The sequence below is a fragment of the Panthera onca genome, chromosome D1 (genome assembly GCF_046562875.1).
Source record: "Panthera onca isolate mPanOnc1 chromosome D1, mPanOnc1 haplotype 2, whole genome shotgun sequence".
Classification (NCBI taxonomy): Eukaryota; Metazoa; Chordata; class Mammalia; order Carnivora; family Felidae; genus Panthera; species Panthera onca.
In genome coordinates, this window is record NC_138348.1 from 100,245,121 (window position 1) to 100,257,281 (window position 12,161).

Below are 12,161 nucleotides of genomic sequence, written 5' to 3' on the forward strand. Positions count from 1 at the left end.
ATCTTGCCAGTCAGTCTGGAACTCTAAGAAATTCTCCCACTCTGAGCTTGAGCTCCCCACTTATAGCCTGATGTAATCTAGCATCTCAGGAACTTTCCTTGGTGCCTTGAGAACCACAAGTTTACGATGATAGAGTCCCAGCTACAGGGCTAGTTGGTTCTGTGGCTGCATTGAATAAGCCCCAACTGGGGGCATTCCAACTCTGCCTCGTAGGCTCTGGGGTAAAATGTGATCCTAGGACTGTTTATAATGCATATCCGGACACTACCTACAGTTATTGAATTGCACTCTCTGGAGGTGCAGGCCAGGAATCTGGATTTTTTTAAGTTTATTTTTGAGGGAGACAGAGACAGAATGTGAGCAGGGGAAGGGCAGACACAGAAGGAGACACAGAATCCAAAGCAGGCTCCAGGCTCTGAGCTGTCATCAACACAGAGCCTGATGGGGGGCTCAAAACCATGAACTGTGAGATCATGACCTGAAGTCGGACACTTAACCGACTGAGCCACCCAGGCACTCCAGGAATCTGCATTTTAACAAGCACTCCAGAAGCTTGATAGGCACAATAAATTTTGAGAACCACTGTTCTGGGGCCAGACACCTAGGACTACTGGTATTTCTGTTTGCTCCCTCTCTCCTAGCAGTATCTTAGGAGAAATCTATTCAAATAAACCCAGAAGGGACCCTTCCCTCTTGCAAGGTCTCATGGATTTAACCTTTGAATCCTCAGTATCCGGAATGTTCAAACAGGGTAGGAGGGCAGCAGCCCCAGACTTTCTCAGGTCTGCAGAACTTTCCTCAGTCCTACCCCCCAGGGAGGGAACAACACAACCCAGTTATGAATAGGTCCTTTCTGAGGTCTGGCAGCCCTGAGAGGAGAGAGGGCCTTTTTGTTGGCTACAGCAGTTAGCGTAAAAGAAGGGCAGTGCTGGGTCTCAAAGCCAGACTTGTGAGAGCCAAGCAAATGTCAAGGTCTCAGGGCAGCCCCCTTGGCCTTCTGCACGGGGCCAGCTACTGCACTGTCTGCCATGTTATATAAAAAGCCCAACCCCAGCCCTGGCAATGAGAGCAGGGTGGGGTCACAAGGCTCAGATGGCTTCTTTCTATTTCCCTGTGGGCCATCCTTCCGAGCCTGAGTGCAGAAAAGGCCTGTGGAATAGGACCATTAACCAGCTGACAAGGCTCCCAGATTTCCATAGGTCCAGTTCCATTTTAAGTGACAGGATTTTTGAGGTTTGGAACAAGAGGACAGGAAGGAAGCTTCAGCTGGTCAGGTGTACTGTTAAAATGCCCTTAAGATGGCACCAAGAGCAGGCACATTAGAAGCACATTAGACGGATTAGGTGAATCGAATCAAATACTTTAGGAACCTGGTGTTGGGGAGGGGTGGGTAGAGGGTGGCCGTGCCTGTGGGTGGGTGGCAGAATCAAGCCAGACTTCAGAACTAAGTAACTTTAACCCAGAAAAAAAAAAAAAAAAAAAAAAAGGCTACAAAGCCAAGCCCTCTGAAGGAAATGGACTTGAAGTTCCCTGTTTTCATCATGACCATAAAAGGGTCTCAGTGTATCTGTGCGGAGCTCGAATAGACTTGTCCAGGACATACGTAGCCCCAGCAGCAAGAGCAATGTACAGCACTCCTTTCTTGCAAGTTCTCTCCTTTCTCAGGGCTGCCCTTGTGTCTGGTTATCCCTCCAAGGACTGTGAAAACGAGATGCATTGAAGATTAGGAGTTGGAGTATTTACTCTGTCATTCTGGGGCTAAGGTCCCAGAGCCGTCACATGGCTTCTTGGTACTATGGAAAAAGCAAGGAATTTGAGGTCAGCAAGTTCTGTTTAAGCCCCTGCATTATGCATCTTAGGCAATGAGGAGTCGTGTCTTAGCTCTATTTATCTCCTAAATGCAGCACAGCAGAGCTGGACTGTATTCATCATCTTGAACTACTGTCTAAAGAGTAGAAGGGGAGTCGAGGGAGAGTGATTTTGACTGAGTGGGCAAACTTTCTGCCATAGATAGATCAGCCACTTTCCATTTCCTGGGCTTTCACCATTCCGCCTGGGAAATGTGAACAATAATACACGCAGGCCTTGCTTCTTGTTCCCTGTGGCCATGTGATAGAATCCACATTGGAGCTTTCCAGGAAATGAAGCTGGTCTTCAGTCAGGCCGCTGAAAACAAGAAGATAAAAAATTGATTAATTCAAATCTGTCTCCAAAGATCACTGATAAAAACGAGCCAGCTATCCTCCTATCTGAAGCGAGCTTGGGTCTCCAGCTACGAAATCAGAAGATGCAACTCAAGAACCTTTCCTCCTCTCTGGCTGTTATCTAATGATAACATGTGCAGCTACTCAGTCCTTATTCCATGTTGCTCTCAATAATAGAAAGGGTCCCCTCGCTTTACACTCTGGCTCACATACAGGCCAGCGCCCACAGCTTCTTGTGTTACCTCATGGGCCTCAGAGCCTTCACAAAGGCAGTTCTCTCATTCACAATACCTTTGTTCCCCTGAACCAGTCTAGCTTTTTCTTCTAGCTTCACTTTTCCTATAAAAACTACCTTAATACTTCCATTTGGTTTCAATGAAACAATTCTAGAAAACGTTTCAAAAACTTTTCTAATAAGTATGTGTGGCATCTTTTTTTTTTTTTTTTTCCAAGTTTATTTACTTATTTTGAGAGAGGGAGCATCAGCAGGAGAGGGGAAGACAGAGGGAGAAAGGATCCCAAGCAGGCTCCACGCGGTCAGCGCAGAGCCTGACACAGGGCTCAAACCCACAAACCAGGAGATCATGACCTGAGCCAAAACCAAGAGGCAGATGCCCAACCCAGGTGCCCTGGTTTTTGTTAAGTGAATTTTGTTTGCCCTTATTTATCCCGAGCAAGAATAACATGCATTGTTTCTCACAAGCAGCAGCATGGTACCATTGAAAGAACAGGAAATGAGGTCAAAAGATTTGTATTCCAATTTCAATATTCACAGTTACCACCTAGATGACTATGAACAAATCACTCAATCTCCTATTCATTCATTCTTTCATTTATTCAATGCCCAGTTTGTACTAGTCACTAAGCTAGGTGCTGGGAACACGGATACTTTTCATAATCTAACAGTGTAGGCAATGAGGTAAGCATTTAATACAGAGTAAGTGCAATGATAAAAGATTTACACAAGGTATTATGGGAACTCAGAGAGACCTAGTACAATACAAACCAGAGCTGGCAATCAGGGAAATCAGAAAACAACCCAGGAGGTGTCCCTGAGGGGGTTCTTAAAAGATGAGTAGGAGCTAGCCCAGCAAAGGAATAGGAACAAATTCCAGACAAGGAGTCTCAACTTGAAGCAAAGTCATAGACTCAAAGTTCAATGCTATTGGCATGAAGGTTCAAAGTAAGGGGTGGGAGGATATGGACTGAAGAGGGTCAGGTCATGGGTAGCATTGGATACTAGATTTCATGGCTTGGACGATCAGCAGTTACTGACGAACATGCTGCAGTACTGATGTGTCACGAAGGTCAAAGCTTGATCAGAATGTAAAATGTTTTTTGAGATCATAAAATAGCACAAAATCAGGCCAGAGTGGAAGACAGACTGTATGTTTATCAAAACATTGAGGATCTTTGCTTCATGGCAGTGTAAAAATATGCAGCTAAGATTTCACCCCTGCTGTGGCGGGAGAAAAGTAGACGGACTCCTCTTGCTGGTTTTGGCCAGTGTTTCCCCAAGTGCCTGCTGGTAAAGGAACCTTCCCTTCTACTCACTGCCGTCTCCTCCACTTGTCCTGGGCCACTGAAGAGGTTCACACAGAAGCCTCAGGACCTAGGCTGCCTTTACTGCTGCTCTGTGATCTAAGGGGAACCAGTGAGCAGCTGATAAAGGCAAAGACGGGTGGGGGCGGGGAGGACGGTGAAAGAGAGGAACTTGGTGTGATTAGATATGGGAGCAAAGGCAACTAGAAAAAAGTATCTCCGTTAGTATTCCATATTCTCTTCTCTTACAGGTGTAAACCATTTTAATCCAAGAGCATCACCGTGATTAAGAGTGATCAAAGAAATGATACAGAAACCATAGCAGCTTTGTACTGGCGTATCAATTTGCCGTAATTACTGCTGGTGTGGTCTGTGGCCAGTCATCAGGTTAGGCCCTGATGAGCTGGTGGCATAACTGACCTTTGTTCTAGCCTCATAGCTATAAAGAGGTCGTCCTTGGATCAGGATTCTTTAGCCTGGGGAGGCAAAGGTGCAACATGAGAGTTGTGTCTACACTCCAGGCTCCTGTCGTGAATTCTGTGGTCACATCGTGTCCTAGTGAGATTCATGCCACTCATCTGGTTCAGCTGAGGTGTGCAGCATACAACCAGACCAACCCACTTGCAGAAACAAACATTCCAGACTCCTGGGTGAGCGTGGACTGCAAAGGAGGCAGTCGTGCTTCCGGCAGGTCTGGTATGAATGAACCCTCGTTCAATGTTTTCACCTACAACTGTGGTCCCCACCCCCACTCCTCAGCGTATGGAAGCTAGTAACTTCCTCTTTTAGTTACCCTCTGCCATTTGTACTTTCCTGTTTCCTTTAGATCTTAAATTTCATTTACCTGAGTGTCTTCCTATCAGTCTGAACTTACATGTCTTAATAAGCCAGGCAATCTTCAAATCCCTTCATGTGTACTACCAAAAACTCTTGCTCTATAAACACTATTTCATTCTGCTGGTTTTAAGGTGGAAACCAAGATGGCCAGGTAATGCACTTTAGTTTTAATGTTTATTCATTTATTTTTGAGAGTGTGTGTGACTGGGGCGGGGGAAGGAAAGAGACAAAATCCAAAGCAGGCTCTACGCTCTGAGCTGTCAGCACAGAGCCCGACATGGGGCTCAAACCCACAAACCACGAGATCATGACCTGAGCCCAAGTTGGACGCTTAACCAACTGAGCTACCCAGGTGCCCTGGTAATTAACTTTAAATAAATTCTAGTAATTGTGTGACCATGTGGAAGATGGAACTGAAGAGGATTATACTGGCTGCAGGAAAGACTGAAGGAAGCTGCTGTCACTTAATTGCCAGGCCCTTCAACTGGAAGGCAACTAGGGATGTATCTGTCATGAACCCAGTGAATCAGAATCTATAGCTCAAAAGATACCCCAGACTGAATGAGTAATGGCAAAGGCAAGGACTCTGAAATCACATAAAGCTGGATTCAAATCCCAGCTCAACCAATGAAATTACAGGACTCCTCAAATGGATATCATACATACCTCCCTGGGCCTCTCCATCAACAATAAAATGGGTTGGATACACCCTACGTATTAGATGTAGGATATAAATATTATCCTGAGGACCTTCTCCCTAGATGGCACAGGAGCTCAGAATAGTCCAATTAACCTGAAGCACTCAAGTTCATGCTGGGGGCAGTAGCGGAAAGAGATATTCTAAAGTGTAAACAAGAAAACTGAGGATTATTAGTATGAGGAATAGAGAGACAATGGAAATTAGAAGTTTAATGTGAATAAATTCTAAAGATTGAAATTAGGAGAAATGTCCAAAAGGTCAGTGTAACGGTTTAAGAATCAATTCTTTAACTGCCAGATACTCATAACCAATCGGAGACACTTCCTTTGACAATTTTCCCATGTATCTACTTAGAATTCCTCCTATCTGCTCAGCCCACCCTACCCTCCCACAGCCCTGAGATGTGATGATGGTCAGCTCAGTACATTCAGTTCCCCAGAAAAGCAGCAGATGATCTAAGTATCCAATGTGCTTGTGATAAGGTAGGGGGAAAAGGGATGCCTTTTTTCCCCTCCATTGGAATCCAAACTTTGATAAAGGAGACAGAAAGACATGAGCAAGTTTGAGTGAAATGTTTACATTTATATTGAAATATGCACTAAAACAGAATGAGTTCTACTAGTCAATGAAACTTCGCCAAAGCAGAGTCACAAACTTCTGTTGGGGAGGCCCAGTCAGCTAGCAGCAGTGATCCCCAAGCAGGAACACCAAGGAGAAGCAGGAGACCCACTCCAAAAAGCCTCCTTTCCAGAGACCCCAACTCACTTCTCCCACATGCACCCACACGGATTTCGGAGCGTGGACATGCTCCTCATTTTCATATATTTTTAGTTTCTTCTTCACTGCAATAAATATAAAATTGGCAATGCTCATACACCACAGCACAGACAGTATTTCAGGCTTTTAGCATACAACTGTAAACAGCGACTAGGTTAAAAAAAAGTTTAAAAAAAAAAGTTGTGTTTTGTTTTGTTTTGAAACAACAAGAGACAGAATTATTAAGAGAAGGGCATTAGCTACTCAAGATTTGTTGTGTCGGATTAAGGTTTTTCACAGAAGATTCAGGTTTAGACAGATGCCCCCAACAGTCCAAAAAGACCCAAAGTGGGAGCTGCACCACTGCCCACGGCAGTCAGAAGACGTAGGCAGCAAAACAACATGCCTTAGGTCAGTGTTGGCAGTACATCCTCCACCTGCCACATTCACAATGTGACCGCAGAATCCACAACGCCATCACCGGCTGCCGGCTAGGATATCGGGAATGGGTGGGCAAAGGAATTAAAACTTGCTGGGGGGAGGATCAGAACACCTCTGCTAGCTGTCTGGAAAGTTGGCCCCTTAATCACAATGACAACTAAGACATTTCACTTGGACAGTGCATTAAGTTTACATATACATGAAAAGTGAGCAAGAAATCCAAAGGGTAAGCACTAAGTTCTGTCATTGTAGCAAACAGGGATGTCAAAGAAAAACAGATGAACACTTCCTGCCTAAAGCAGTGCAAAGAAAGCTGGCAAGAAATGAAAGTGGACTCAGTATCTGCACATTAGCAACGGGGCAGACTTTTATTTAAAAGGCTAGTGGTTCAAATACTATTGCTCGAATAGCTCTGGTAGGTATAAAATGTAGTAACACCCGAGGTTTACACACATGAGCAAAGGAGCTGAAGACCAGCTCACAAAGGGATATTTGATTCTTAGTCAAGAGGGAAACTAAAAGCGCATGCTGCAGGAGTCACCTAAGGGATTTGTTTGGACGACACTCCCGCCCTCTGACAAACGGAAAAAGACCTGAAGAAATGGTCTTTTCACAGACAAACTTCTGGCTTTATTAAATCTCCTCCTTAGAACAATGCCTAACAACGCCTAGCTAAGAAAGAACCTGTCCTGAAAAACTCAAGAATCCGGGCTACTCAAAACAGAAGAGGGAACTTTAATGTGGGAAATGAGTCTAGTAAACATCACATGTACTTTCTGTCATTAGTGAAGACATGATACATTCAGAAATGTATTTTAAAAAAAAAAAAAAAAAAGACTAAAAATAAGACGGAAAAAATATTCCTAGAAAGAGGCTTCACAAGAAAACATCAGCCCAAGTTCTCTATCCTTCTCAATCACAAGTGGCTCCATGCTCAAATCGGCAACCCCCTCCAACTCACAAAAGCATTTGCCTTGCAAGCAGATCGTCGAGCTTCAGCCTTAGTCACTGAACTTGAACGTTAAGCAGAATCTGTGCAGAGCACGTGTTAAAAGGTTACTCCAGTACCCACCTGGTCCAGTTTAAAGTATCTGTTTGTAGATCCAGTTTGTACATATTCCATAGGTATACCAAACAATAAACCATGTATCATCCCATTATTTTTTAAATGGCAGTTATTGTAGCTCAAGCAAACCGACAGGATTATAAAGAGCTCTCTTGGAAGAAATTTTCAGGTGAAAATACTCTAAGGAGAAAACCTGAAAGTTAAACAAACCTAGTTCTTTTTCACTAAAATGGTGGGATCAAGGCAGAAATGTCTGTTCTGAAAAGCAGCTCCGTTTGTTTGCCCATAAGGAAAGGCCAAATTTTTCTGGACTGATTATAATTTAAAAACTAAGCCAATAAAAAAATAAAATATACATCTTAAGATACTATAAAACTTGAAATAATGTCAAGGCTTATGGAATGGAAAATAGAGTTCTGATTTTTTTTTTTCCCAAAAAAGGAAACTGTAACATATTTTACAGGAAAAAAAAAAAAACAAAAAACAAACAGAACTCTGCACATGGATAGCACGACACAGACTCTATGCACAGAACACCTCACAAGGACGAGTTGCACATCAGTAACATCATGAGAGTGACTGACTGGGGACTTACACTTCCAGCAACAGAGCTCCTAGGTTGAAAATGTGTTAAAAGCTTGTAATGTCAACAAGGGCTCCCCCCCCCAAAAAAAAGAGGGGATGAGGGGAAACAGGGAGGAAAGGCTGCATGCATGGGTCTATTATAGACATGATATTCAGCAGCATAAAAATAATACCCTCCGCAGAGTCCCCCAAATGGGGCAAAACCTATCTTCCACTGCTAAACACGGGAAAGATTAACAGAGTGGAACAAATTCACTTGTAACCATAGCATCTCCCATATGTGAGTGACAAGCACGTTCAATCTGATGCTGTAAGTTAAAAAAAATGTGGCAAATACACATGAGTAAAACAAACTAAAAACAAAAGGCTAAATTATGAACCTTAAAAACTGGAAAAAACATCTGTTTTAAAGCCAAGTAGGTGTGATCCTGATCATTAGTATATATGACATAATCCATAGAAAGAAAGGCCAAGAAAAAAATCTTCATTTTGTTCAGTACTTAGGCTTGATGTTGTCCTAGGAAAAACAGTGATAACTGAATGAAAATGTCACACATACAACTAAAAAGTCCCCTTCTGGTTTCAAACGAATTTAAACAACAATCTTCCTTGGCTAATTTTTCTCCTGTGTCAAACAAACCTTCTATGTACAGGACCAGTTTAAATCCCTCCTCCCTTCAAACACTAGATATGAACATCCAGGAACATTCTACAATGCAAAGTGCCTTAAGAAAGAGAAGGATTCTGTAGTGCCAGTGATATAACTGATCTGAGGAAGCTGGGTGCTATTAACACTGATGGGAGCCAGTCAGGCAATGGTGGTTTGTTTCTCCTCAGGTGTTTCCTCCAATAACTGCATGATCAGTTCATGCAGGGGTTTGCAGATCTTTGCGTAGCCCCCTCCCGTGAGATGCAGAAAATCAAACATGTCGTGGCAGGAGATGGCACCGTCCGAGTGCACGAAGCCCCCATCTGTATCCAGGAGCTGAACGTTGGCAAGCTTCGGCAGGGAAACCTTGAGGAGTTGGTTCACCTTGGCATTCTTTTGCCTCAAAGGGTTGGGCTTCTCACCTCGAGGTAACAAACCCTGGGGCAAAGCAGAGAAGAACAGAAGATGAGAAGAGTCACTGGTTTTTCCCTTCTTATTTATCTGTGATTTCAGTTAGTCCTAGAAGAACCGTTCCATTTGGCACCTTTTGACACTCTGAGTTCTCAAACACTGGACTAGACTGGTGTTGGTGGAAGTTCTCTGACCATTGCTTCTCAGTTTTTTCACAAGTTCCTCTTCCTCCTCCTGTCCCTTAACTGTCGGTAGTCTTCAGGTCAGGGTCTTGTCCTTGGCCCACTACGAACACTCTAGCTCAAAACCGAACTTGAGCATTCCTGAGGCACTCCCAACTTGACGTGTCCGAAAGCAATTCATCATCGTCTCCCCACAATATGCTCCTACTACATCCTCTGTATCAACTGTCATTCTAACATCCCTGAGTCTCTCATTGCACATACCTTCCCTATTTATCATTAAATTACTCAGCTTTTGCATTCTCAGTATTTTCAATTTTTTTTTTCTCCATTCTGATTACACATGCTGCTATGGCTAGGAAAGTTACCACTATTCACTCAGTTAACGTAAAGTCTCCTGACTGGTCTTCCCTTCAATTCATTTTCCCTACAGTCATCAGAATAATCTAGCTCAAATACACATGTATTTATTAATGTTACATGGAACCCATACTACTGCACATGAGAAACAGAGATGGGACAAATGTGGTCTTAAAAAATCAAAGCCACTTCATGTTTGCTAGAATAAAACAGATGTTTTCTAAAATTCATTTTTAACTTATGTGAATCATCTAACTTTTAGATAAATCACATGTCTGTCCTCCCATGGTCCATGAAAGTCTACGCTCATACCGCAAGAGCAAGGTTTTATCATCTCAAACTAGGAATGTCCTTTTATAGAAATTGATCCTATTATAAAATTATTGTCAGACAACCTTTTATTGGTTTATAGCCAATGATACCACATAGCAAGTTTTTGTTATTTAGGCAAAAAACTTTCCACTCATTTCTCTTAAGAGGGATTATTTCACAAAAATAGATTTTCTGTGGGTATTCTACTAAAAGAAAAAAAAAAAAAAAAACCGCTTCATGCTAAAGTAAGTACTTGGTCATGTCTGCTTTAATTTTTTTCACCAAATGTTGGCGCCGTGGTTACCAATTTATTGTGACTATATAGTTCCCTTGTTAAGCGCCTCAAAAATTTCACAGATGAAGTCAAGCCTAAACCCTAGTTTACAGAACTGTTAGAAGTATAAGGCTTTGCATCTGACAGTTAACAAAAAAAGAACTACCCTGAATGCTCACAATGAGCCAAATCTGGCTGAGATATGAGCAACCAAGAAGGATGACCAGTGAACAGCAAATACATACTTTGTTCTGTCATTCAAAGAATATCATGGCAGTCAAAGCCGTAAGAAATGATTACACCTTAAGAACAGGGACCATACCTACTGGGATTTTCAAGCCAGGATGAGAAAAGCAGCTTATGTATTTGCATAGCATTTTCCTTAATATGAGAGTATCAAAGGTATGCCATGTGATTTTTTTCCCCTGTAATAATTAATAATTGCTACAATACTGGGGCACCTAGGCGGCTCAGTTGGTTAAGTGTCTCATTCTTGATTCTGGCTCAGGTCACAGTCTCCCGATTCAGGAGTTTGAGGCCCACGTGGGGCTCTGGGCTGACAGTGTGGAGCCTGCTTGCGATTCTTTCTCTTTCTTTTTCTCTCTTTCAAAATAAATAAATAAAAATTAAAAAAAAAAAATTTTTTTTAACTGCCAAAACATTATGTTAAAAGAAACAAAAAAGAAAAATATGCTCCCAATCTCTTCACCATGTGACAACTATAGCAGATCATGGAACAACAAGTTTGAAGTGCACAAGTCCACTTATTCACAAATTTTTTCTGATAGAGTACAGTACTGGAAATGTATTTTCTCTTAGGGTTTTCTTAGTAACATTTTCTTTCCACTAGTTTTCTTGTAAGCATACAGTATGTAATACACGTAACATACGAGTACGTGTTAAATGACTGCTTATCAGCAAGGCTTCTGATCAACAGACTGTTAGTAGCTAAGTTTTGAAGGAATCCAAAGTTACATGCGGATTTTGAACCGTATGGGGGTCAATGCTCCTAGCCCCCATGTTGTTCGAGGGTAAACCGTATTTTAAGTAACTCTAAATATAATGCACATATGGTTTAGCATTTGGAATTTTCACTTAAATACATCATAAATCCAATCTCCACACAGTTCTCCCAACTGTCACAGGATTAGTGCTATTATATTCAATGGCTTATACAATCATGGGCCCATTCAGTTATTCAGAGTATGGCCAATGTTTTAGTGTTGTAGACAACACCAGCGTACATCCAATATAAAAGTCTGGCTGCAACAAAGACTATTTATTTATGGAGAATTCATTCAGCAACACTGATGCAACTAATACATCTTGAGCAACTATTATGTACCAGCCCCTGTACTTCAGAGGTGGACTCTTTAACCACAATGCAATCCTTTCTGGACTAGAGCAAGGATATAAAAAAGAATGTAATAAAAAAATAAAATAAGACATGGCTCCCCAGTACCAGGAAGATAAAATCTACACTCTTATCTAGCCATACAAATCACTACCTGACCTGGCTGTGGCCTCCTTCTTCTCACCAACCCAGTCTTAAACTTTAATCGAAGACAGCCCAAAATTCTTCAAGCACCCTCCTTCACTCACCCAACAAACACACACCTAGGTATATATGCCTTCCATCCTTTTTCCCCTGACCTGTAATGCCTTTTCTTTCCTTTCCCCATTTGTCTGGAGACGAATGAATTCTTTAAAACTAAAGTCAGATTTCAGCTTTTGTGTCTAGAATACACCTATTCTCCCCTTAGCATACAGTGTACTAATTCTCTCTTCATATTGCTACGTCCATCTACCACTAGACCAGACTGACAGCTCCCTGACAGGAAC

General features: G+C 42.3%; 1 protein-coding gene across 2 annotated transcripts in view; it reads right to left on the reverse strand.

Moving 5' to 3' along the window:
• Positions 1 to 3,015: 3,015 nt before the first annotated feature.
• The window catches only part of PAFAH1B2 (platelet activating factor acetylhydrolase 1b catalytic subunit 2), a 29,983-nt gene continuing 20,837 nt past the window's right edge, over positions 3,016 to 12,161 (reverse strand). For both annotated transcript variants that reach the window (XM_060604839.3, XM_060604840.3), the window contains one exon: positions 3,016 to 9,218. In XM_060604839.3, coding sequence (XP_060460822.1) covers positions 8,940 to 9,218 — 279 coding nt within the window. In that variant the 3' untranslated portion in view covers positions 3,016 to 8,939. The remainder of the gene's footprint in view (positions 9,219 to 12,161) is intronic.